The 27026-nt window shown below is 51.1% G+C and overlaps 1 protein-coding gene across 3 annotated transcripts in view; it reads left to right on the top strand.

Moving 5' to 3' along the window:
• Positions 1-20674, top strand: part of EPHB2 (EPH receptor B2) — a 188777-nt gene extending 168103 nt beyond the window's left edge. The window contains exons 7-16 of one of the 3 annotated variants that reach the window (XM_066375387.1): positions 3152-3314; positions 5367-5475; positions 6371-6438; positions 13464-13586; positions 14148-14395; positions 15354-15569; positions 16436-16585; positions 17748-17941; positions 19550-19705; positions 20235-20674. In XM_066375387.1, coding sequence (XP_066231484.1) covers positions 3152-3314; positions 5367-5475; positions 6371-6438; positions 13464-13586; positions 14148-14395; positions 15354-15569; positions 16436-16585; positions 17748-17941; positions 19550-19705; positions 20235-20343 — 1536 coding nt within the window. In that variant the 3' untranslated portion in view covers positions 20344-20674. The remainder of the gene's footprint in view (positions 1-3151; positions 3315-5366; positions 5476-6370; positions 6439-13463; positions 13587-14147; positions 14396-15353; positions 15570-16435; positions 16586-17747; positions 17942-19549; positions 19706-20234) is intronic. The other 2 variants (XM_066375388.1, XM_066375389.1) reach the window with 2 other exon arrangements.
• The last annotated feature ends 6352 nt before the right edge of the window (positions 20675-27026 follow it).

Here is a 27026-nt window from a genome sequence, read left to right on the forward strand (position 1 = left end):
CCTGGAGGAGAAGGCAGGTGGCCTGGCAAAGGAAAAGAGACTTCCAATCTGCTGCTGCCTCCTGGTACTGGGGGAGGGGAGGAAGCACTCACAGGTCAACCCCTATGTCCCAAACTCTTTCTCACCTCCTTACCTTTGCACCTACTGCTCCTTGGCAAGAATGCCCTTCTCGCCTGATCAGGCGGTGGCACAATGGATAGAGTTTTGGACTGGGACACGGAGGACCCAGGTTTAAGACCCCGAGGTCACCAGCTTGAGCGCAGGCTCATCAGGTTTGGACAAAGCTCACCAGCTTGAGCCCAAGGTCACTGGCTCGAGCAAGGGGTCACTCAGTCTGCTGTAGCCCCCCGGTCAAGGCACATATGAGAAAGCAATCAGTGAACAACTAAGGAACCGCAATGAAGAATTGATGTTTGTCATCTCTCTCCCTTCCTGTCTGTCTGTCCCTCTCTCTGACTCTCTCTGTCTCTGCCACACACACACACACACACACACAAAGAATGCCCTTCTCCTTCTTTGCCTGGTGACTTCTATTTGCTGTTTAAAATCCCACTCCAGTTGCCCTCACTCTCCAGTAGAACTTTTCTTTTCTTTTTATTTATTCATTTTAGAGAGGAGAGAGAGACAGAGAGAGAGAAGGGGGGAGGAGCTGGAAGCATCAACTCCCATATGTGCCTTGACCAGGCAAGCCCAGGGTTTCGAACCAGCGACCTCAGCATTCCAGGTCGACGCTTTATTCACTGCACCACCACAGGTCAGGCTCCAGTAGAACTTTTCTTGACTTCACCTGATATCCCCCACCCAGGCCAGGTCACATGCCCCTAAACACATTGTGCTTACCCTACCCCTGTAAGCATTTTATACATATTAATTAACTTCATCTTCTAAACAACTCGTAAGGGAGCCATTATTATTATTAATATTATTATTATTATTCCCATTTTACAGATGAGAAAAAGGAGGCATAGAGAAAGTAAGGAACTTGTCCAAAATCACAAAGCTAATAAGCAGTAGAATAAGGATTTGAACCCAGGAAGTCTGGCTCCAGTTTGTGATCTTAACCTCTACACCAGTGGTAGTCAACCTGGTCCCTACCGCCCACTAGTGGGCGTTCTAGCTTTCATGGTGGGGGGTAGCAGAGCAACCAAAGTATAAATAAAAAGATAGATTTGCCTGACCAGGCGGTGGCGCAGTGGATAGAGCGTCGGACTAGGATGCGGAAGGAACCCAGGTTCGAGACCCTGAGGTCGCCAGCTTGAGCGCGAGGTCATCTGGTATGAGCAAGGCTTACCAGCTTGAGCCCAAGGTCGCTGGCTTGAGCAAGGGGTTACTTGGTCTGCTGAAGGCCCGCAGTCAAGGCATATATGAGAAAGCAATCAATGAACAACTAAAGTGTCCCAATACGCAACGAAAAACTAATGATTGATGCTTCTCATCTCTCTGTTCCTGTCTGTCTGTCCCTGTCTATCCCTCTGTCTGACTCTCTCTCTGTCTCTGTTAAAAAAAAAAAAAAAAAGATAGATTTAACTATAGTAAGTTGTTTTATAAAGATTTATTCTGCCAAACTTAGCAAAAATCCGACATAAAGTACTTGGTAAGTAATTATTATTATATGCTTTAACTTGCTATAACTCTGCTTTATAAATTTTATAAAGTAAAGTTACTTCCCTACTTTATAAGTCACCATTACTGTGGAACCGGTGGGTGGTTAGAAAATTTTACTACTAACAGAGATACAAAAGTAGGCGGTAGGTATAAAAAGATTGACTACCCCTGGTCTACACTATAATAACATTGTAGTTACAATTATTATCTGTAATAACATTGCTCACACTGAATTTAATTGTTTCAGGAGAATGTTTATGGGCTCTGTGCATCCCTGACACATACATGATTGGCATGTACAATCAGGTGTGTGTTTTTCTGCTTAAGGGGGTCATAGCTTTTCATCAGCTTCTCAGAGGGGTTCCCTATCCTCAGAGGGTTAAGCTCTCCACACTGTTTGTTTTTCTGAACTGGGCTCTTTGAGGCCAGGGCCTGTGCTTTAACCTCTGTGGGTCCCCAGTGCCCAGCCTGGGGCCTAATGCAAAGAGGGTATTTGGGGAAGGTGAGCTGGGCAGCTGACAGATGCCTGAACGAGCATCAACTAGGCTAGAGAACATTTGCATCCAATTCAACCACATCTCCCCTCCCACTGTAGCAGCTGGCCCTTTGTCCTGTGCCAGGCTCCTCAGGTCACCCCAGCAGTGCTCAGGAGATCAGAATTGGTGTTCCACATCTCTCAAAGGAGGAAACATTAGGTCCTGGGTGCCCAAAGCCATGAACAGTAGAGGTGGCTCCTGCATGGTTTTGAGTCCCAAAAGCAGCCATGAATTGACATGTGTGACCTTGAGCATAATTTTCTCTTTTGGGGTTTTAATTGTTGCCTAACTCAAGTGTGCTAAGGCTGAATAAGGGTCCTTCCACTTAATCTGTCAAGGTGTGGGGCAGGGAGGGGGATGCAGAGTGAACGATGTGAACCCTCTCCCTGCTGTCAACAAGAACTAACAGTCTAGACCCCAGGGCTCTGCATACCATGGCCACTCAGTATATGTGTATTAGTCAACTGTTGTTGAGATGATGCTATAAAACAAACAGCCCCAAAAGTCCAGTGGTCTACAACAATTGGATATGTCTTACTCATAGGCTTGTGCCTGTGGGTCAGCTGAGGTGGCTCGACTTCATTCTAGGAATTACGGTAAGGTCTTTTCCACGTGGTTCTCATTCTGGAACCAGCTGTCACTCAGGTTAAGGTCCCCTCATGGTAGATGGCAGAATCACAAGAGGCCAAGCCAAGTCAACAAGCACATGTGAAGTCCCTGCTTGCACCATGTCCTCTGGAATATTCCAATGGCCAAAGCAAGGCATGTCGACAAACTCAGCATCCACGAGGAAGAGTAATACGCTCTGCCTTCTTTTGTGGAAAGTGTTGCAAAATCACATGCAAAAAGCTGCATGTGTGTGATTCTGTTACTGAGAGGGAGTGGAGAACTCAGGAACCACAGATGTTCATCCGGTGGCCAGACCTTCCCCACGTGGCAGGAGCAGTCCGTGGGCTCCGGGCCCACTGTGGGCAACAACCTTGCTAACTGTCTTCTCTGTTCCTCGGCAGGAGCTCAGTGAGTACAACGCCACAGCCATAAAAAGCCCCACCAACACGGTCACTGTGCAGGGCCTCAAAGCCGGCGCCATCTATGTCTTCCAGGTGCGGGCACGCACCGTGGCAGGCTACGGGCGCTACAGTGGCAAGATGTACTTCCAGACTATGACAGAAGGTAAGAGGCACCCAGAGGACAGGAAGAGGGTTACTGACTCCACAAGCAGAACAAATGCTAGGGCCACCGTTCCTACAAAGTGCCTTTGTGCAAACTAGAAAAGGTACCCCCGTTTCTTGATGTCAACCCTCCTCCCCTCCTGGTTGGGAACCTTTGTGTACTGTACAAACTGCACAACCATGTATAAAGGCCCTGTTGCTGTGTTCTGGAAGGATTGTGCTACACCGTTCCCATCATGTCAGCCAGGCCACTTCTTTCCCACAGCTCCTGGGAGCTCAGCCCAAACTTGCAGAGTTACTCTGAGCAAATCACACCTATTCCCTGGTCCATATTTTTCTCATCTATAAAATAAAAAGCACTCTATTCGACCTGAGAGTGGAAAATAATTTTATCCAAACACTACTTCCATGACTTACAGTTGGATTGAGAAGAATTCTGAAGCCACATTCGAGTTCAGTAGGAACAAGTTCTGGGATGGATTAGTAATGTCTACCCTGGGCAAGAGAATGAGAGGTTGTAACCGGTGTGTTGTGTGTCTCCCAGTCTGGGACCCTATGGTCTGTAAGAACCCTTCCTGCCTTAATAATCTTCAAGGGGCAGCATAGTTAAAGAATGTGGGCTCTGATACTTGACAGAAATTACAGTGGAGATTCAGCCCTGTGTGGCCCTGAGCAACCTTACTTCTCTGAGCCTGTTTTTCTCATCTACAAATGGGGATGATAACAATTATCTCATTATCATCATCATCATCAAATTAGTATAAGGATGGGGATAAATGTGTATGGCCTAGCACAGGGTTGGGGCTAGGTCTCACGCACAGTTAGCGCTCACCAAACAGTAGTTAAGGTTATAGTTGTCTGTTGAGTCTGGGGGCCCTTCCAACCGACTAGCCAAGCCCCGGGAGAGTTTTCCTTATGACCAGGCTCCAGCATCCCTTTCTGGCATCTGCTTCAGTCCCTGGCTGTGGGCCTTGGCTTTGCCTGGTTGAACATCTCAGAGGCTCCTGGACCTATGCCTGTTATCATAATCCTCTCACAATGCCACGGTCTCTTCCAGTACACCGCCCCCCCATCAACACCCCCTTCCTCACAGCCAGCATGTTTCACCCTCTCACATGCTGGATGGATGTTACTGACATCCGTACTGGAGGACTGTCCCAGGATCCTTTTTTAAATTAATTTAACAAATGTTTGCTAGTGCTGAGGACCCTGAACTGACCTTGTCCCTGACTTCAACAAACCCCTGTCTGGTTATGAAAGCAAATGAATTAAAAAATTAATGAGTGGTTTCCAAGAGCCAGGCCAATGCTGACCGCATTTTACGCATTATGTCATTTAAGCCCACAGCCTTGGGTCAAACAGACCTGGGTTCAAGTGCTGGCTTTGGCCACTTTCTGTGTGACCTCCAGCAAGTCATGACCTCACTAAGTCTCAGTTTCCTTATCTGTAAAATGCAGTAATCATAGGCAGTTCATCACCGAACTGTCCCGAGAATCAAGCAAGATGCCTAACATTCTTCGCACAGTGACAAACACTTGAAACACTCAATAGTAATAATAGTTCATATTTACTGAGCGCTTACTACTGCCACCTGTTGATCTAAGTGCTTTACACAGCAATCCTATGAAATGGAAAGTATGATTCTCCCCATTTTACAGATGAGGAAACTGAGCCACAGAGAGGTTAGTCACTTTACCAGAGATCACACAGTTAGTAAGTGACTCCATCAGGGCACAAACCCAGGGAGTCTGGCCTCAGAGTCTGTGCTTATAACTGCTTCTCCATAAGTGTCTCCAAATTCATTGATTTTCATATCAACTTTGAGATATAGGTATTATGCCAATTTTATAGGTGAGAAATTAAGAATCAGAGCAGTTTATGAACTTATCAAGGTTACTTGTGAGCAAATGATAACCAGTTCTTCACCGGAGCATGTGACAGGGACTCCAGGAGGCACAAGAATCGAGTTTGGGGTCCCCAGAGATCTCGCAGGGTGAGGAGTGTTAGCACTCCCAGAGCCATGGGAGAACACTGTGCTGTGCTTTCTCCCCAGCCGAGTACCAGACGAGCATTCAGGAGAAGCTGCCACTCATCATCGGCTCCTCGGCGGCTGCCCTGGTCTTCCTCATTGCCGTGGTTGTCATCGCCATCGTGTGTAACAGGTGGGTGGGTGTCCCCCAGCCGCTCCAGGCCTGGCTCTGCATCTGTTCAGCCATTCCAGAAGTGTTTGTGAACAGAGGAGGCATTTCCATCAGTACCAGGGACAGGGTGAGGCTCGGCTTGGCCTGGGTACCCTCAGGTATCCTCCCACTGCCTGATCAGCCACCATTAGCAGCCCATCCCTCTGTGTTAGGCATTGCCCTTGACAAGTCCACTATTCAAGGAGGCGGCACATTGAGACACTAATACTTTAGCGTGAAGAATGTCTCGGAACAGTGGGCGGGAGGACAGCAGGAATGCTAGGGGCTAAGAGGATGATGGAGAGGGACTATATATACATCACCCTATGTTTGCACTAGTTTAGGTCCCCTTATGAATAGGGCCCATAAGCAGTGTCAGATGGGAGGTTGTGGAGCTCGGGAATACTGGAAAGATGGAGAGGACACAGATAGGAGGAGGTGGGGGAGGGCCACCCCAAGTGACCAGCACAGCATGTGCAGAGGCAGGAGGTGGGCTTCGTTCCCTGACTTCTGCTGGGCATATGCAAAGAGACTCTCCTCTTCCTTAAAGAGACCCCTACTTTAGAATAGACTGGGTCATAAGGTCAAATGGGCAGAAGCCCCAGGGTTTCTGCAACCAGGGGCCATGGCCAGAGGTGATGACTTTGCTCCTTGGCTGGGAGGGGACGGGAAATAGTGAGCCTTGGCTTGAAGGGGGAAAGGTGGGAAGGGATCGGGGGAGGGGCAGGATAGGTGAGGCTGCTAGGTGAGGGGCAGGCAGGAATTCCTCTGGCAGGAATGTGGTTTTAAGGGCCTGCCCACCCTCTCCCTATCACCTACTGTGGCTCCCAATTCCCGGGCGCCTCCAGGTGGCTCCAGCCCTTTGCTCTTGTTCCAGAAGACGGGGGTTTGAACGTGCTGACTCGGAGTACACGGACAAGCTGCAGCACTACACCAGTGGCCACAGTATGTATACCCCAGCGGGGCTGGCACCCGTGGGCCCTGCACTGTCAGTTTCTGGCAGCCTCCCCAGCTTCTTTCTTTCTGCAGTCAGACTGAACATCCAGCTGTTCCCCGGACGTGCCAAGCTCACTGTCACCTCCCGGCCTTTGCACATGCTGTTCCCTCTGCCTGAACACTCTCCCTTTCTCTTTACCTGAATATCTCTTACTCTCCCTCAGGCCTCATCATATATAAACCCCTCTGAGAAGCCTTCCCTGACCCCCACCCCACCCAAGATTTAGGGCTGTCGTCAGTTCACACCACACCCTGTCCCTGACTGCACGGTGATGGCCATTCCTGTGTCTCCTACGCTGTAATGGGAGCACCTGGAGGCTGGAATTGCATCTGATGCTCACTACTGCCTCCCCGGCACGCTTCCCACACACAGTAGTCCTTTGACACATGACTGTAGAATAAATACATGACCTGAATGAGGTGATGAGGACCAGGCTCTGGCCTGCAAGAGGTGGGAGGCCCCCATCGTTCCTTCCTGGTAACTCCTCTGGTAACCGCTCACCCCACTCAGGAACTCCATTTCCCCCACTGTCCTTTCCTACCTTAGGCCAGGGCTGGGAGCACATGTGCCACACATACCCAGAGGGATGTCCCCTCCTGAGGAGCCCAGCAGAGAGAAAAACGAATGATAGATTCCTTCCCATTGGACAAAATGTGGGGGGCGGGGGGAGGAAAAATGTGCCTGAGACCTCACTCAGTGAACAGGAATTCCAAGTGGGTCTAATATAGGTTCTCAAACTGTACTCCACGGGGCACCCTAGAGTTTCTCAGATGGCCACTGGGTAAGGGGGGCCATCAGCATATCCATTCATTTGTCACATATTTGTTGTGGCCTACCGTGTATGCCAGGCATTGTGGTAGGTGCTGAGGACACGCAAGTAAACAAACCACATATCCCTGCCCTCGTGGAACTTACATCCTAGAGTGTAAGGGACAGAGCATTTTTTTTAAAAGCACATAATAAATGAGTAAAGTGTGTGGTGCGTTAGAAGATGAAAGTGCTGTGGGGGAAAGGCAAAGCACAACAGTAGCGGATTGAGAGCGGCGGGGTCGGGCCGCATCTTTAAATAGGGGAGCTGGGTTGGCCTCGCTGAGAGGCTTTCATTCGAACAAAAGATACTAAGGAGCCGGGAGAGTGAGCTGTGTCATGATACCTCAGGGAAGAGCATCCCTGGCAGAGGGAACAGCCAGTGCAAAGGCCCTGAGGCTGGAGTGTGTCTGGAAGGTTTCAGGAACAACCAAGGAGCCAGTGTGGCTAGAGCAGGGGGTTAAGGAGGAGGGGCCACAACATGCAGATCCTTATCAATCATAGCAGGGCCTTGGTTTTTATTCTGAGTGAAATGGGGAGCTTCTAGAATGGTCTGAGCAAAAGACTGATATACTCTGAGTTACAGTTTTGACAGGACTTCCCTGGCTGCAATGTAGGAAATGCACTGAAGGGGTTAAGTGTGCCAGGCAAAGGCAGAAGAGGGGGAGACCCATGAGGTGGCAAGACCAGGGTGGCAGCAATGGAAATAGGTGGATTCTGAAGTATTTTGAAAGTAGAGCCACTGAATCTGCTGCAGGATTGGATATGGGGTATACAAAATGGGCAAGGTCAAGGAATCCTGGATATTAAGCCTCTGGGTAAAATTCAGTTTGAAGTAAAAGTTCCTGGGCTTAATAATCACTGAAGACATAAATGTAAAAATCACTAAACCGTTAAAATTTCCAGAAGACAATTTAGCTGTTTAACCAATAGGTGAATGGAAAGGGACTTTCTAAGTGTAAAAACAATGGAAGGGTCACAAGAAAAAGGCAGACAAATGTAACTACACAGAAACAAAAGTTACCTGTACATTAAAAGTCCTAGATTATATTGTTCCCTCCTAGTCCCCAGGTAATAAAATCATGATAGTAGATGTAGCTAAACATATTGACTGTGTTCTGTGTGCCAAGAATTGTTTTAATGCTTTTCATCTGTTGATTCATTTAATCCTTCTCATTTCCTGCTGTGCATATAAGTGAAGAGGCACAGAGAGGTCACATGATTGCTCAGGTCAGGAGCTGGCGAGTGGACCCAGGGTGTCTGGCTGCAGAGAACACGCTCTTAGCCACACTGCGCTGTCTACACCTGACAGAGCTAGAATAGGACAGGCTCGCACACGCTGTCACCTGGAGCCATTTGGGAGCATCACTGTTTAGAGTGTGAGTCAGTAACAAGGAAACAGGTGACAGCAGGGACTTATTTTAAAAATAGACCCCAGGATTTGTTCATAGATCAACACATTCTAAAGCTGAGGCTCACTTCCTGCGTCTGAGCAGGACTCTATTTTCTCAAAGCACAGCCAGCCCTGTGATTGCCACATCCACCAGCAACCCTGTGTGGCCAGGACAGAGGAGGAAGCGGAGATGTGTGTGACTGGCTCGAAGTCACCCTCACAGGCTCAGGGTTTCCGTCGCTCAGCAGGCGGAATGAGGACTAAGGTCTGCGGGGCCTGGATGTGGAGCCAGGAGGGCTGGCCTGACTTCTCATTCCTACTCTGTCACTGGCCGCCTCGGCTACCTGGGGGAAGTCATCAGGCCTCTCTGAGCCTTGGCATCTTTCTATGGGAAGTAGCAGGCATGATACTTCTTTCATAGAGTTATGTGAATCAAATAAATTAATGGATATTAAAGTGCTTTGTAACAGTAATAGTTAACAACCGCCAACTCTTTGTTATGACAGTTAACATTTATTCAGTGCTTTCTATTGGCCAACTACTCTGCTATGCCCTTTAAAAGGAGCCTCATCTGCTCCTCGCAGTCCCCTTCTGAAGTAGATACAGTTTATGTGTGACTGTTATTCCTGGCAGATCCAGAATTCAAACCCAGGTCTCTGAATACCTTATTCCTTCTCTCTTATCCTGAACTTCCCATTTAGGTTCAGGATGACAGTTGCTGGCCCTAGCAGTTGTAAATGATCTAAACAACAGTCCAGTGTTTTCTGATGACTCTGCCTGCAGAGGTCCTCATGCAACGTCAGTTTAGCAAACGTCCACCCCCGGGAACCAGGCCTTATGCAAGGCTCTGGCCATGAGGAGCTCAGCTCTGAATCCAAGTGACAGGTTGGGGAAGGAGCAGAAAATACTAGCAGCCTGGCGGCTACAGTCTAGAGTCAGCCAGGCTACCTGGATTCAAACCCCACTTCGGCCACTTATTGTCTGTGTCCATGTCCCCTGGGGCAGGCCATTTAACCTTTCTTATGCCACAAGAAGTTTCTTCATCCAAAAAAAAGGGAAAGGGGAGGAATATTAGGTTGGACCAAATGAAATTGCCATTTTTGTATATCAAAAATAGTCAAATAGTTACAATTTTATAAGGTTCAGCCTAATAATAGCATTTACCTGGTAGGGTTGTTAGGACTAATTGGGTCAATACCTGTCAAGTGCCTAGAACAGAGCCCAGTGCCTGGGAAGCCACACTGAACTGTGAGCCTATAGTGCTATTCATGGTGGGGTGAAACCAAAGGGTCACAGAAGCAGGATGGCTGCACTCAGGGCCACGTGTTCAATAAGTGTCTATTAAGCTTCTGCTGTGTACTACTTTTACATATGTACTCCAGACTAAATATGCTGGAGCAAAAGCTTATAATTTGGGGTTCACGGACCACTAGAGCCTCAAGGGCCTGTAATTCCAAACTTACGTTCTAAATATGCGAGTGTGCACATGTGTGAATGCTTTTGCAAGGAGCCGGTTCATAGCTTTTGTCAAATTCCCAAAGAAGTGGAGAGAGAAAAAGAGAGCACATCAGTGAATGATGCTATTATTCTTTCAATAAGCATTTATAGAGCACGTTCTTTGCCAGGCCCTGGGATTTAGCATGAACGAGACAGACACAGCCTCTGTCCCCCTGGAGGAACAAGGGTAAAGTAAGCCCTCCCAGACAGTAGAGTGTTCCAGAAAAGGGTGGTGGGGTGTAGGCATGCGTGTCTGGGAGACCTGATACAAGTTAAAAAAGCCATATAAGTCATGCAGACATCAGGGCCATAGGAGTAGGTGTGGAGACAGAGCTGCGGGAGCCTCAGGAGAAAGCATCATGGGTCTCCACTGGAGGAATCCAGGCAGGCTTCACAGAGGAGGTGGCATTTGATCTGGACACAAAGAGGAAGAGACAGGTGTTCCAGGTGGAGGGACCACATAAACAAAAGCACAAAGGCAAGAAATGATGAGGTGTATCTGGGACCTCTGGGTAAATAATTCCTTTTTGCTGGCATGTAGAAGACCAGGGAGCTGTCAGTGGGGCCCATAAGAGATTCGAATGCCAAGTGAAAGCACTTGCCCTTGTCCTCTAAGAGATGAAGAGCCTCCTGACCAACACTCCTGGCCAAGGTTTGGGGATGGCGTCTGATCAGTTGGCAGCACCCAAGTAGGCTTTGAGCTCCTAGTGTGCTTCTCCTTAAGTCCCTGAGCCGACCCATTCCATCATCCCAGCTGACCCGGCAGAAAGGGCTTCCCCCAGTTCTGTTAGGAGGGAGGCTAAAAGTCAGTCCCCAAGACCCACGGGCCAGTCACTAGTCAGGGGAGCTTGTGTCCCCTCTCTGAGGAAGGCGGACTTGGGGAAGGAAGGAGAAGTCATGGCTGAATACTCCAGGAGGACGATGCATGGACCAGATTTGGTTGGGCTGCATCCAGGAGGCAGTGTGCATAATGGTTAAGAGCCCTTGGCTCAAGTCTGACAGACCTGAGTTCAAATCCTGGCTGTGCCATTTGCTAGCTATGTGGCCTTGGGTAGATGACTTGCCTCTCTGAACTGCAGTTTCCTTGTGTGTGAAATGAGAATAATGATTCAAGAGTCGTCAGGCGGAGATAAGCTAATGCATATCAAGAGCCTGGCACAGTGTCGGGCGCAAAGGGCTCAGTAAGTGGCAACTGCTGTTCTTCTATCTCTGTTATCTGGATTCTGCTCAGCGCTACAGACATGGAAGGCCTATTGTGTGCAGAGCTTTATGCCGTGTGCCCAGGGGAGGGAGGCATGAGAAAAGACTACATACCTACCCCCTCCTCCGAGCCTCCCACAGTCTAGGATGGTGGTTCTTAACCTCTTTGGGGGGCAGGTCTCAGGCTCCTCTGAGACTGCTGAAAGTTTTGGATCCCACAGCCAGAGAAACAAAAGTTTGCATATGTGTGTATATAAAATGAAAAGATAAGAAAATCCAGAAATCTATACTCAGGGATAAATTTTGGAGAACTTTTACTTTCAACAATATTTATTTCCAAAATTTTCAGACTTTACAGAACAGGAATTACTTTTCTAATTTAAAAAGGCAATAGTAAGCCTTGGCCGGATAGCTTGGTTGGTTAGACTAGAGCATCATCTCGAAGTGCAGAGGTTGCTGGGTTGATCCTGGGTCAGGGCACATACAAGAACAGCTCGAAGTTCCTCTCTCTCTCTCTCTCTCTCTCTCTCTCTCTCTCTCCCTTCCTCTCAGGCTAAAATCAATCAATCAATAAAAAATTTAAAGGCAATAATAATAAATGCATTACATTTTAAGAGGTTGTCAGACTCCACCCCTTGCCCTGCCCCAAAACCCACCCTGGGACTGCTAAGTTGTTCACAAACTCAAATTAAGAAACCCTGACCTAAAGGGCTAGACAGACAAATAATCCAAAATAAAACTCATATGTGGTTGGCAAACATTTCTGTAGAGGATCAGATAGTAAATACTTTAGGCTTTAGAGCCCTATGGTCTCTGTTTTAACTACTCAACTCAGCCACTGTGGCATAAAAGCAGCCACAGGCAAAGAGCCATGTGTGGCTGTGTTCCAATAAAACTTTATTTGTAAAACCTTATTGAAAAACAGACAGAGGGCCAGTTTGCCAACCCCTGTTAGAGGTTCCGCCTCCTAGATTCCTAGAATGTCTGAAACAGAGGCTGGGGGTGGTCAACTAACATGTCCAGGGTCACACAGCTGAGCAGGGTTGATGGCCCCGCTCACCAACCAGCCAAGCCTTACTATGGCCCAGGGACTCCAGCTCCCAGCTCCTAGAACTGCTGCCAAAATGTCTTAGCTCCCAGAGCAGTGGAAGAATGTGGGCAGGGAGCTGGGGAAGCTAGAGGGAACCCAAGCTAGGAGAGGGCAGGTGGTCTGGGTGGCAGAAGACCAGTTACCTGAGAGGGGCAATGTGGGATGAGTTATCTTTCCCTTCTTTCAAAGCTTGTGGATCCAGTTCTGGGGTCAGAATTGGATCTTTGCCATCCAAGTCACCTGCTTCCTTCCTCTGCATCAAAAAATAAAAATTCATGTCAGATCAGAAATTAATATGGCCATGTCCTGCTTCACGCTGATCAACAGGAAATATGAGATCCAGAAAGATTTAAGACTTGGCTAGTGGGGGACCCAGAAGGCGGTCCCAGGGGCCATGCAGACCCTGGTAAGACAGACCTGCAGGCTCTGGGGCTTCCTGGGAGGGTTGGGGCAGCCAGAGTCTTCTGAGGGGTGAAGAGGCTTGAATTAGGCCTTGAAAGATAAGGAGACCTTGTTAGCAAAGGCCCAAGAGCATAGTCTATTGCCTGATCTTTCTGTTTTCATTACAATTCTCTCCCTTCTTGACTTCTCTTCCTTTACTTTGGGCCCCCTGATTCTCTATCACAAGTGTGACAAACCCATCTATCCTTTTTTCCTTTTATGCCTGCACCCATAACAGACATTGCTAATCAATGCTGACAGTCCTTTAGCAACTCCAGGAAGTCATTACTAGTCCATTAGAGTTGGAGGAATAGCTAGAACCTATTGCTATCCCTGATGAGCAATCTGTTCCCTCACCCTTCTGCTCAGTACCCATCTGCTCACCGAGGCCTAGAGAGGTCAACTGATCTGTAGGGGGTTGCCCAGTTCTTAGGGGGGTGGTCACATGGGAGCATATATCCCTCCATGGATGGACTGGCTCTCGCCTTTCCATTTGTCCACATCTTGAGTCTGTGCATGTGACCAAGCCTGGTCTTATCCCCCAGTGACCCCAGGCATGAAGATCTACATCGACCCTTTCACCTACGAGGACCCCAATGAGGCAGTGCGGGAGTTTGCCAAGGAAATTGACATCTCCTGTGTCAAAATTGAGCAGGTGATCGGAGCAGGTAGGTGGCTGGTACCCTCCAGGTACTATGGCCTCAGCCATCTGTGGGTTGACCACCCCAATGTGTACTCTTGGGACAGAGGGTAGGATGTGGAGCAGGAGCCTCAGAGAACCCTCAGAATGCCCAAGGTGGAAAAGGCCCCCAAAGGCCATCCAGTAAAACTACCTCATCAACAGATAAGGAAACTGAGGCGTGGGGTTGGGAAGGAGCCTTGCACGTTACATCAGAGGTGGAACTAGGTCTGGAACCCAGTTCTCTGGACTCAGGCCAGTGCTTTGTCCTTCCCACCATTCATCCCATGTCCCTCCGTCCATCTCCCCAGTTTCCTCTACATCCTCACCCCATGCCCATCCAAACACCATGGGACAACTGTGAAGGGTTTACTCTTACTCTCAAAGGTGGCTGGGACTTTTTAGGGCCCCCATATTCTACAAGGGGTTCAGTGTCCAAGAGGATGAGTTGACCTTTGAGGAGGCCCCAGGAGTGAGGGTTACAGGGAACAGGGAGATGACACTTCCACCTGGCAAGTGACATCTTGCCTCTCTCCGTGTGTCTGTCCAGGGGAGTTTGGTGAGGTATGCAGTGGTCACCTGAAACTGCCAGGCAAGAGAGAGATCTTTGTGGCCATCAAGACACTCAAGTCGGGCTATACTGAGAAGCAGCGCCGAGACTTCCTGAGCGAGGCCTCCATCATGGGCCAGTTCGACCACCCCAACGTCATTCACCTGGAGGGCGTTGTCACCAAGAGCACACCCGTGATGATCATCACTGAGTTCATGGAGAATGGCTCCCTGGACTCCTTCCTCCGGGTAGGGGAAGCCAAGAATTCCAGGGACCATTGGTGGGGCAGGAAAAGGAGTGGTAGACACAGCTTCCTACTGTCAGAGCCTGAAAGGGTCTCCGGAAAGATCTAGATTAGAAATGGCTAGCATATTTCCACTTTCCATTCCTTTACCCATGGCAGGCATTGCTAATCAATCCCAGAAGTCTCCCCAGCCACATCCAGAAGCAAATCTCAGAATCCTTCTTAATCCAGGACACCACAGCCAGTCAATCAGTTAGGATACAACCTAAATGCTCTTAGACAGCCTTCTCATTATGCACAAGAGAAAACTGAGGCTCAAAGAGAGATAGAGTTTGCCCAGGATCATCCAGAGGGTCAAGGTGACAGCCAGGACTGGAACCAGATCTCTTGACCCCTTGTTCAGAATTTTCACCAAAGTTTGGATTCTTTCAAAGCACTATAGGCCAAGGGGAGGAGTTCGGCACAGGGCCAACAGAGGAAAGTTTCCGGCCCCCTGAAAGGTCACAGTCAACCAGATAGTCAAAGAGCACGGATGAGGAATCAAAACCATGCCATTGGATTAGTTGCCATTTAGCAAATATTTCTCAAACAGCAGGTGCCAGGTCCCTTCTATGCCCCCTCTTATTTAACTTAGACAGCACTGAGAGGTGGGTGTCACGTATCCCCATTTAACACACAAACACACAGATGAGGAAACTGAGACTCAGAGAGGTTAGTTCACTTGTCCAAGGTTGCATAGCCAGCAAGGGGTAGAGCCAGATTCAAACCAGCGGTGTCTGCTGCGCAGTCTTTGTTCTCTCCACCACCTTGAAACTGGCCTCTCCTGGGCCTCAGGTTCCCAAGCCCCTGAGTCCTTCCCACGTGGAGCCGAGGCCACGGTGGCAAGGTTCTGGTTTCCCATTGTGAAGAAGACCCAGAGTCTGATTCATATCCTTCCATTTACTCTGCATTTTCTCCCAAAGCAAAACGATGGGCAATTCACAGTCATCCAGCTGGTGGGCATGCTCCGGGGCATCGCGGCCGGTATGAAGTACCTGGCAGACATGAACTACGTCCACCGCGACCTGGCCGCCCGCAACATCCTCGTCAACAGCAACCTGGTCTGCAAGGTGTCTGACTTCGGCCTCTCACGCTTTCTGGAGGATGACACCTCAGACCCCACCTACACCAGCGCCCTGGTAAGATGGAGGCAGGGAGCACTGGAGTCACAGTGCCAGGAAAGAGGGCATAAACATCCATCTCTCCCGCAGTAGGTTTTCACCAACACCTGCTCATGCCAAGCACTGTGCTGGGCCCTGGGGATACAGAGACATAAGCACGCTTCCTGCCCTCATGAAGCTCTCAGGCTGGTGGGGACACATACATACAGAGCAACGTGGAGGGACAGGGCTATGAGCCAGGACACCAGCGTTGGGAGGCAGAGGAAGGCTTGCTAGAGGGGGTGGTATCTGAGCTGAAAGCTGAAGGGCCAGTGCAAGTTTGTCAGATGCGTTGTTCTCGTGGCCCGGTGATACGGGCATCTGGGCTGGGAGTGGGGAGGTGGCGAGCAAGAGTGCTGCAGGTTGGCAGGGCCAGGTCTTTGAGATCCAGAATGCCCATGCTCACAACCCTCCTGAAAGCAGTCAAGGTTGTTGAAGGGTTTTACACAGAAAGGAATAGGACACAGTCCTTGCCCTCCAATAACTCGGAGATAGCATAGTCGGAGCCAGGCAAGTAGCAAATGATCTGAGTGCTGCTCTGTCTGCAAAGTGCCTCCTTGATATGGGAGACAGGGGGCACAGTTGTAGGATTAAACAGAGTGAGCCACTCTTTGGGACTAAAAGATGAGAAGGAGGTTTCCGGATGACAGAGTGGAAAAAGGCACTGCATGCCGAGGAACAGAATGTGCAAGTGCCCAGAGGTCTGAAGCAGTATAGTGTGTTTGGGGAACAATAAGATGCTTCATAAAACTGATACAGCACAGGGCCTATGGTGTGGCGTATTGAGAGCAGAAGCCAGAGCAGTCAGCCTCCCACCCATCAACCCTCCTCATTCTATTGCACAGGGTGGGAAGATCCCCATCCGCTGGACGGCCCCAGAAGCCATCCAGTACCGGAAGTTCACCTCGGCCAGCGATGTGTGGAGCTATGGTATCGTCATGTGGGAGGTGATGTCCTACGGAGAGCGGCCCTACTGGGACATGACCAACCAGGACGTAAGTCTCTGAGACAGAGCTCTCTGGCCAGCTAAATTGGGGAGGGGGAGACCCAGCATTCCTGGCCTGTTACTGATCTCCCAGAGCATGGGAGTGAGATATCTGAGATCCTGGGCGGGGCAGCTCCTAGCCCGATGATGGCTGATTCAAATGTCTGCCTGGGAGTCAGGACTCTACAGGGGATCATGAGTGGGAAAGGCCCACCATTTACAAGTCAGTGAATCTTTAAGATGCCTTCACCTTGTGGTCAGCCCTGAATGAGACTATGTCTGCCTGTCAGGTGTTTAATTTGGGGGCAATACGATTATTCTGGGAACCAGATGAAATTATCAGGAACTTTTATGATCAGGTGCTAAGTTGGAGAAGGCGGGTATTGAGACAAGAGCAGCATGGCCAGGATCAGCCAGAAAGTCTTCACGAAATGGGGAGACTCACACAGTAGAGGGCTGAAACAGATTCCAGTGGAAAGAACAGCCTGTGCAAAGGCCCAGAGGTGGAATGATGAGGGGTGGTCGGGAGCAGTGGAGAGGAAAGCTAGCTGGAAAGTTTGGTGAGGTTTAATAATGGGGTATTTGAAAGTCAACTCGAGGAATTCCAATTTGCAACAGTATAGAACAGGGAGAGCTTGAAGAAGTTCCTTGAGCCAGGAGGGTGACCCCCTGTCAAGCTGGGGAAGGTGAGCCTGCCCCTGGCAGCAGGACAGATTGGAGAGAGGTGTTGGAGCTTCTTTCCCTGACAGAGGAGCCAGGTGGGGGCAGTGAGGGAGGAGTTTACAAGGCCACACTGTGAGGCCTGACAAGGAAGACATCTCTCACCTGGATCTATAAATGGTGCTGAAATCAAGAGTGTGGTCACTCTGGGGTCCAGGGCCAGGAGGAGGAGTCCTCAGGGCCATCAAAGCCAGGAGTGGGCTCAGAGATGGGAGGGAGGGTGATCCTGAGGCAGAGGCTATCTCAGGGTCCTGATTTCCCCAGATTGGGGCAGGCAGGGAAGGCAAGCCCCCAGCTGCCAGGTCAGACTAAGGCTATACCTGGTGGGAACCCAGGCAAGGTCCACAAAATAGGAGTGTTCTGCAATGCCCTGGGGGCAAGATAAGCCAGGCCTGAGTGCAGATGCTCTTACCCACCCACCCAACCCCACTCAGTCCCTGTGTTGTCCCCAGGTAATCAACGCCATAGAGCAGGACTATCGGCTGCCACCGCCCATGGACTGCCCGAGTGCCCTGCACCAGCTCATGCTGGACTGCTGGCAGAAGGACCGCAACCACCGGCCCAAGTTTGGTCAGATCGTCAACACGCTGGACAAGATGATCCGCAACCCTAACAGCCTCAAAGCCATGGCTCCCCTCTCCTCTGGGTATGCCCAGCCTTCTCTGCCTTGGCCCCACCCCCTCTGTGTATGGCTCCGCCCCCACTGGCCTTTACCCTCTCAAAATACCCTCCCACCCCTGCTCCACCTAGGACTGGGAAGGATGGTTTATTGGGCATCTGCACTGCCTTGGGATGCAGGGGAGTGCAGGACACAGTGCACACTGGGTGGTAGAGGAAGCACTTTTAAAGTATGGTCAGATGGACAACAGATAACAAAAGTTAGCAGAATTTTGGTTGGTGAATAGATTTACTCATTGCTAAGTTTCCTCCCTAACTACCCTCACAGTCACACCTGTACTCTCTAACTTGCATCTGCATCCTCCTTGACACAGCCACACACACACGCACATACACATACACATGTGCAAGAACATAGCCTATATCCACACACTCATGCACACAAGAACATAGTCCTACATATTTGCATGAACATAGACAAAAATGCTCATGCTTTGCTCTCCCTCTGTCTCTCTCACACACACATACACTCACACACACAAAATCTCACATATGGATGCACACCCATTCTCAAACACACCTACACACATCCATAGGCACCTGAGCACACATCCATTCAGGAGTACATACTCACCACACACACATGTGCCCAGTGGACCCCGCCAGGCCTATAGCCACCACCGCCTTGCTTGGTGCTGTCACAGGCCCCACTCATGACCTTGTACTCTCCAGGACCGTCAATCACACAGGGATCTGAGGGGCAGGTGTTCAGTCAGTGTCCTTAGGGTCCAGGCCTCGTTATGTCCAGAGACTCTTTTTTTTTTTAATTTTTTAAGTTGATTTTGAGAGAGAGAGAAACATCGATTTATTGTTCCACTTATTATTCACTCATTGGTTGATTCTTATACGTGCCCTGACCAGGGATCAAACCCACACCTTGGCATATCAGGACAATGCTCTAACCAACTGTGCTACCAGGGCATTGTACAGAGACTCTTTGGGTCCAAGTCTTCCACCTGCCAAGTTCTTGTGGCCAGATCTTAGTGTCTGTCTCTACCTGTCCCTTCTCACCCTGAGTCAGCACCTCCTGACTCAGGATGTAAATACAGTGAGCTTTAAGCTCAATGAGGGTCATTTCACTCAGAGCCAGCCAGGAAGTCATTCCCATTAGTGCATCAGCTTTGTCTGGACTTTGGAGATATGGTCCATAAGATCAGCCTCCTACAGCACAGCCAGGGTAAGGGAGGGTAGACAAGCATGAAGGATGGCATTGGGGGAGGAGACAGGTAACCATCAGCAATTAGTCCAGCGCCAGCCGAACTCTCTCCTGCTGAAATAAGAAGTGGAGAAGTGTGTCCGGCCTCAAGAGTGGTCCAGTCTCCCTGCAGTCCCTGCAGGGGCTTCCCCAGAATTTCCAGGTGGCCCTAGCTTTGAATCCTGCACATTCACTCTCATACTCACACACACATGTGTGTACATTTACATGGGTTCAAAATCACACCTGCTTACCCAGAAATACTCAGATCCATAGTTCGCGCTGATGGATACACACGTGCAGGTAACCTGCAGCCCATCCTTACCCTCCCCCCACACCAGCACGTGCCCTGACCACCTCTGTTGCGTGCCCCACCCCTAGAATCAACCTGCCCCTGCTGGACCGCACGATCCCTGACTACACCAGCTTTAACACGGTGGACGAGTGGCTGGAGGCCATCAAGATGGGGCAGTACAAGGAGAGCTTTGCCAATGCCGGCTTCACCTCCTTTGACGTCGTGTCACAGATGATGATGGAGTAAGTGCCCAGCTGCCTCCACCCACCCTTCCAAGCAGGGAGCTCTGGAGAGTGAAAAATAGACAGGATCCCAGCAGGAATGTGGGAACCAAGGGATGAGATGGCCAACTTTGGAGTCACATTCTGATCAACACCTAGGTCTGCCTGCCACCTACTGGCTGTATGACCTCGGGCAAATCACAAAACCTCCCTCAGCCCCCATGTTTTCTTCTGTAAACTGAGGGTTTGCAGGAAGATCACAGGAGATATAGAGCGAGTGGGTACCTGTTAAACGCAGGTTCACCCCCCTTTCGTGAAGCAGAGGAGACACGCGCACCTCAGTGCCCTGATGACTCCCACCCACTCGCTCCTTCCGACTCACGTAGTCACTCACTTCACGGCGGATACCCACCCACTCCCCCGTGCCCCTCACCCCTACCCTTGCTCTCTTTAGCAGGAAACCCCTGGAGAAGCAGGGGCAACTCTCTACGTGGCCCAAGGTCCCCTCTACCCCCACACTTCCCCTAACACACGTGCTTCTCTCCCAAAGGGACATTCTTCGGGTTGGGGTCACCTTGGCCGGCCACCAGAAAAAAATCCTGAACAGTATCCAGGTGATGCGGGCACAGATGAACCAGATCCAATCTGTGGAGGTTTGACGTTCACCTGCCTCAGCTCACCTCTTCCTCCAGGCCCCACCCCCGCCACCCCACACGCTGGCCCCCTTGGTTCTCCGTCCACCGACGGGTCAGCCGCCTGCCAGGAGGCCACGGCCACAGGAAGAACCAAGCAGCGCACCAGCCGAGAGACGTCACCAAGAACACGTGCAACTCAGATGATGGAAAAAAAAAAGGGAATGGGGACAAAAGAAAATAGATCCTGGGAGGGGGCGGGAAATACAAGGAATATTTTTTAAAGAAGATTCTCATAAGGAAAGCGATCATTGTTCTTGGGGGGGACAAAAGGGCTTGGGAGATTCATGCAATTCGTCCAATTGGAGACCAAAAGCAGTTTCTCTCCAACTCCCTCTGGGAAGGCGACCTGGCCAGAGCCAAGAAACACTTTCAGGAAAACAAATGTGAAAGGGAGACACCAGGGCCACCCTTCTCTCCTGTCCCCAGGCCGCTCTTCCAGGCCTTGCTCAACAGCCACGTGCCAGGCGGACAGACGGGCAGCCACATGGGAACCGCTCTGGGAACATCCATTCCCGCTGCCACTGGGCAAACAGAAGAATTTTTCTGTCTTTGGAGAATATTTTAGAAACTCTAATGGAAGAGACTTGTTTCTCCTGTTGGCTCATGGGGCTGGAAAGGGACTCTTGTCTTCCTGGGTCAGGGAGAACACAGGGACACCAGAAAGGTCAGCCTCCCTTCCAGAGGCTGGCCGCCCACCAGGTCTGCAGCAACATGTCCATCTCACGTGCACAGCCAGCAGCCCCGGCCCACGGGGTGCCCACTCCCGACAGCCCCCACCTGGAGGACTGATGCTGCAGTGACTACCATCAGCTACGACTGCCACCGAGGAGGGTTGATCCTGCATCTGGGTTTGTTTACAGCGATTCGTGGACTGGGGGTATTTTGGTCAGGGGTGAATTTGTTTTGGGGGGTATTTTTTGTTGTTGTTTTTTTTTAATGACAATGAAGTGACACTTTGACATTTCCTACCTTTTGAGGACTTGATCCTTCTCCAGGAAGAAGGTGCTTTCTGCTTACTGACTTAGGCAATACACCAAGGGCGAGATTTTATATGCACATTTCTGGATTTTTATATGGTTTTCATTGACACCCTTCCCTCTTCCCCCTGAACAGAGTTCCCACCTACTGCCAGGCCTCACGAAAGCCAACTGCCACAGGGCCATCTGGGCCATCCGTAGACTGGGTGAGATTCAGGCAGAGGTGAGGAGGCATCCCCTGCCACAGGGCTGTTTTTGAAAGCAGCAGATTGAGCAGGAAGTAGGCTCTGAGGCTACCGAGCCAGAATTCTCTTGCCCACTTGTCCACTCTCCTTCTGCCCCAAGATATCCAGTACTTTCCAGGCCAATAGGCCCCTTTGAGGTTCCTGAGTGCCCTCAGATGGCCAGAACCCAGTTTTGCCTCTGGGAGCCTAAACCAGGCTGAGTCAGAGGCCAGGACCCGGGTCATTCACTGTGATACCCCAGCCTCCAGAGCATCACCCTCAGAGCAGTGTTCCGGAATGCTCCCTTCCTCCCAGGGAGAACGTGTGTGCTTGCTCTCCCCCTTCCCTCTTCCAGACCTTTGCCCAGATCTGACAGGTCTTGGCCATGGGGAAAACCCATCAGCCAAGGGGTCTGGCCACCGTCTCCCTCCTGTGAGCAAATGCAGGCACCTGAGCGGACTCTTTGGTTAGTGAATTGAATGGAAATAAACACTTTAGTTATAAAATGACCCTTGTTCTCTGTAAGTTCCAAGGAAGAGACTCTGCCCCTCTTGGAACTGGTCAAGTGACTCGTGATGCTCCTCTAAGGGACCCCCTTCCTCCCTCAGGGTTACAGAAGGCCCAGGGCTGAGAAAACACACGAGGACACTAAAATTCATGTGGCCTTTCTGGCTCTTAGTTTGTCAAAAGCACAGGCAATGAAAGAAATGATTTGGAAGTGGCTCAGAACTCAGCCTCTGCAGGATGCATCGGGAGCAGGGAGTTGGCAAGGGGTACGCTCAGCTCATCTGGGTCAGGGGAAGGGGCTCCGGGGGTCAGGTAAGCTGTGGGAGTGGGAGTGGGAGGGTCCCAGAGTACTCATGGACCCCCAGTCAAAGCCACAAGGATGATCACTTTATCCTGGTCACCTGATCTCTGCGCAGATGGGCTCCTACTCACATACAATCAGAATTGTTTGTGCAGAAGGAGGCAGGGAATCTGAAGGGAGGAGGGCAGGGTTGCCTCGTCTCAGGACCTTTCCCTTTGTCCATGGTGACTGACCGGTGGGAAAGATTCAGGTGGTAGGTGGCCAGCTAAAGGCCCCTCGGCGGTCCAAGAGAGCATCCAGCATGGGCCAGCCTGTCGTCTGTCACTCACTTGTTCTCCAGAGCCTGAGAGGCAAAGGGAAGGAAGGGATTAGAGGGGAGCATGGGCCCCCACCAAAGGAGGGGAACAGCAGAGCAAGCCACAGGGAAGGCCTTGGCTGGTTTCCCCAGAACTGGCCGGCCTTGGCCCAGCCAGCTGCCCTTTGTGCCCCAAAGATGCCCAGCACGGGTGGCAGCTGTCCCGTTACACAAGGTCACCTTCTGGAGGGAGATGCCCTGATGCCCTTCAGATTAACTGTCTCCCCAGCCTGCCCCCCCCCCCACTGCTCTGGGGCCCTCACAGGGGGCTGGCACTCAGTTCTTCCTGTCAGATGGCTTCCTGTCCTAAGCCGCTAGGCTGGTGTCTGCTAGCCAGCACGTCTGCCTATCCACCCTCCAGGGCCCTGGGTCCTCGGTGGTCCTGGGCCCCCATATGCCTGCTCCTCAAGAGTAAGGGTGCTACCCCAACTCTCTGTGTCTCCGCTTCAGGGTAACAGACAAACCTCACTGTGACCATCAGGGGTGCAGGTGGATGCCTGCTTCTCACTGCTGGAGCAGCTCCCCCACCACCTTGTGTTTGCTTCTCGGCGGGGAGTGGCCAGCCATGCTGCTCACCCGGGCACAGGGCTCTGAGCAGCCTGCCCAGCCGCCTGCCCGCTGCCTGGTTACTAATCCTTTCCTGGCTCCATCGCCCCAAGTGCCGCCCCACCTGCCCAGCAGTGTGAGAGGCGTTTCCGGCTGCTCTGCACACAGTTGGTACTTGAGGAAAGAAAGCCGCCTTGTAAACACGGGCCAGGGCACCGTGGAAATGGGACCAGCTGCTCTGAGAGGGTGTGACAAGGAGATCTTCATAGGGCCAGGCTGGGTAATAGAGAGCTGTGCTGTCACCTCCACCCTGACAGCTCCAGAAGCCCCCCACCCCCCACCCCCAGTGAATTATTGGTGATAATCAGCAGGCTTCTTCTCGGGAGGATGACATCTATCAACTGGTAAGACATGGGCAGACCCATCAGGATAGATGATGGCAGTGCAGGGGATACTTAAGGGACTCGGCAGTGGCTGTTCACTAACCCGTGCTGCCTCCTGCTGCTCAGATGGCATCAGAGGGACTTGCCCCCATCTCTTCTAGTTGGTCCCCAGGCTGCCACCACTCAGGGAGCTCTCTGCCATGCCCTTGTGTGCAGTCACTAACCTTGCACCCCTCTGGAATCAGGGCTTATCTACAGAAGAGTGGGAGCGCCCTCCCTTGCTAGTTCTTCACACCTGGCTGAAGCACAGAAAGGCCCCAGGTCGCCCCGTCCCACAGTGCTGGGCCCTTGGCCACTCCTGGCTCTCTCCTGGCCCCCTGTAGTTCCAAGATGGTACCAAAGGATGGAAGACTTACCAGGGAAAGTAATGTAAGTGCATTCCAAGGACAGGATGCCACATGTTGCTAGGGAAAATGCATGAAGCCACTTCTCATCACCGAGCCTCAGTCTCCCGTCTGTACAGTGAGAGGACTGGACTGGGCGATACACAGTCCAGCCACAGCGGGTTCTTGGGCTGAAGAGAAGCAGAGTGAGCATCGGGTTCTAGGAGCCACTTCAGCCATCAGATGGGGGCAGGATGCCTCAAAGCTTCGTCCTCCCCCGGGAAGAAGAGCCCCCATTTATTCTAGAAGAATCCAGGCCCTGCGGTTTCATTATCCATCCTCACTCACTGACACAGATAACCCAAAGAGTCGTTTCAGCTGCTTGGGACAGCAGGGTTGGATTTTGTGCTACCTGATTCTTAATTTGGCTGTGTTCAACTAATACCCACCCCATTTCCTCCAGGCCTCTGAGAGCTGCCAGGCGCTGACCAGAGCTGAGTAGATGCGGGTGGTAATGGCCTGGGCAGGCAGGCAGGTGGACAAGGCAGAGCCACAAGGGGACAGCAAGAGCTGGTGCAAGCAGGAGCTGGAGGTCGGGTAGTAACATGCGAACCGCTTAGGAAGCCCCTCTCTGGCCTGGTCGCCATGCCTTGGTGGCATCACCCAGCCATGATGGAAGAGGGTGGGGTCCCGCCCTTTATGACAGTGTGTTCTGCTGGAAACCCAGAGGGAAGTTAGAGAGCCACTCTGTGCATGCACACACCACCTGCTGGCCTTGGCCCAGCGTCCCAAGAAATGGGTCCTGCCATACAACAGCATGGAGAATGGCCTCTACACTGGCCACTTTTCCCTTCAGGGAGACCAAGGTCAGGGTGTTGGTCCCAGAAAGTGGTTTGGTCTTTGTTCTGGGACACAGGAAATCTCAGGGGAACCTCACTGGAGGTGGGTCGCAGGAGGTTGAGACCATAGGGGTTGCATTAATCGCTGAACACTTACCGTACGTATGTAAGGCCCCAGAGGTAGGGACCTTACGGGTGTTAGCATCCCCACTCTGCAGGTGAGGAAACATTCCCAGAGGAGATGCCAGAGAATTCACACCAGGACATCTGCTCTCAGCTCCCTCCCACCTCCCAGGATTTCTCAACATTTTTGCCATCGCCCTTTGGTATCAGGATCTCCTGGGCTCCTGTTCAACTTGCAGATTTACAGTCTTCTCTCCAATCCCCTAAGTCAGAATCCTCAAGGTCAGACCCAGGAGCCTGCTTTTAACGAGCTCTTCCGGAAGATTCTTCCAGACTGAAATCCTCTCTTCACTTTCCCCACCATGACCTGTACCCTGACGTCTGCAGAGAGAGGGTCTGGTGTAGACAGGGATTAGGAAAAAGCTGGACATCGTCAGATAAGATGCCCAAACTCAGACATGGATTAGGACTCATGAAGTGGGGAGTAAGGCTGACCCTCAGGAATGTGCTCAGACTGAGCTAAGCTTTCAAGAAAATTAGAAAGACACCCCCCCTGCCACCCAGACCCTGAGTCTGTCTGAGTTTAGCTTCCCAGCATGAAGGCTGCCTCCGGAAAGCTGATATAGCAAGAAAAAGCAAGAACTTCATACTTCAGAGGGACCCGGCAGCCCTCCCAGGGCCACCCTATGGAGAACCCGCGGACCCCGAGGCTTCAACCCAGGCCTGCTCACTCAACACCTGGCCAGGTGGGCTGGGCAAAGGCAGAGTGGGACTTCCAGCTGGACGTGGAGCTTCATATGCCCCCACCACCAACACGGGGCTTTCCCTGGAGGAGGGTGAAGGAATGAAGGTCTTTGTCTCTCTGCTCAGGTCGAACAGCCCTGTTGGAGGAGGGGAATGGGAGAGAGGAGTGAGAAGGTCAACAACAGGACCACATACACTCTGGGACCCAGCTGAGACTTCAAGAGTCCAGGATTCCAACATTCCACGGGTAAAAGATTTCAAGATTCTAAGATTGCAAAGCCCTGTAATTCTAAGATTCCAATAGAAGGATTCCATGTTTTTAACATTCCATCACCATGATCGATCCTACGCTGCTAATTCTTGAGGCTTCAAGTCCCATTGTTCATTGTGGGTCCCCAAACCTGAATGAAGACCATGGCAGGGACAAAGCAAGAACAAGAATGAAAGAGAGAGAGAGATGGCAAGGGTGACAGCTAAAAACAAATACTAACAACAGCTCCATCCTTTGAATCTGGGTCGGAGGTGGACCTTGGCAAGGGTAAGACCCTTCTCTACCTGGTAGGGTGGCAGAATTGCCCACACTTGGCCGACCCTGCTGAGTGGGCCCCCATGCAGGTCACATGCCCACTGGCTAATGGGCTAGACAGCTCACTCAGCTCAGGAGCGAAGTGAGGACCCTACTTGCTGGGGAGGGGCTCCTCTGAGATGGAAGTCACCCACCCCCCGAAGAGGAGGCTGTCGGGCCAAGGGATTGTGAAGAATCTTCCCCAGGCACACCACCTTCCTGTGCAGAGCCTTTTTAAAAACAATAAACAAAACACTGGGCAACCTTAGGGTCTTGTTGCAAACCTCAGAGCCAGATGCCTTCCTGCTGACACTCGGAATATAGCATTATGGCCATACAGTCCGTGCCCCATTCTAAGACACTTTCTAGTTGAGGCTACTGCCCATAGGAGGCCAGCCGAGGAGGCACCACTGGATAGCTCAGAGCTCAGTAATCAGTCTGCCTGCTTTTCCTTCTGTGGACAGGGACTCTGGTGGGCAGGGGACACGAGGTCGAGCCCCTGAGGCTGGCCCAAGGTGGGCCTGGCAGGAACCTCACTCACGCCAGCCTCTTTGGAGTGCAGAGAGGAGCAACTACTGCTTGGTCAGGCTCAGCCCCAAATCCTAATCGTAGCTGCTATTTCTTGAGTGCCAACAATGTGCCAGGAGCCATGCTTACCTTTTTATACACAGTGTCTTGCTTAATCTTCACACAGCTCTGT

The sequence above is a fragment of the Saccopteryx leptura genome, chromosome 3, assembly GCF_036850995.1.
Source record: "Saccopteryx leptura isolate mSacLep1 chromosome 3, mSacLep1_pri_phased_curated, whole genome shotgun sequence".
Lineage (NCBI taxonomy): Eukaryota > Metazoa > Chordata > Mammalia > Chiroptera > Emballonuridae > Saccopteryx > Saccopteryx leptura.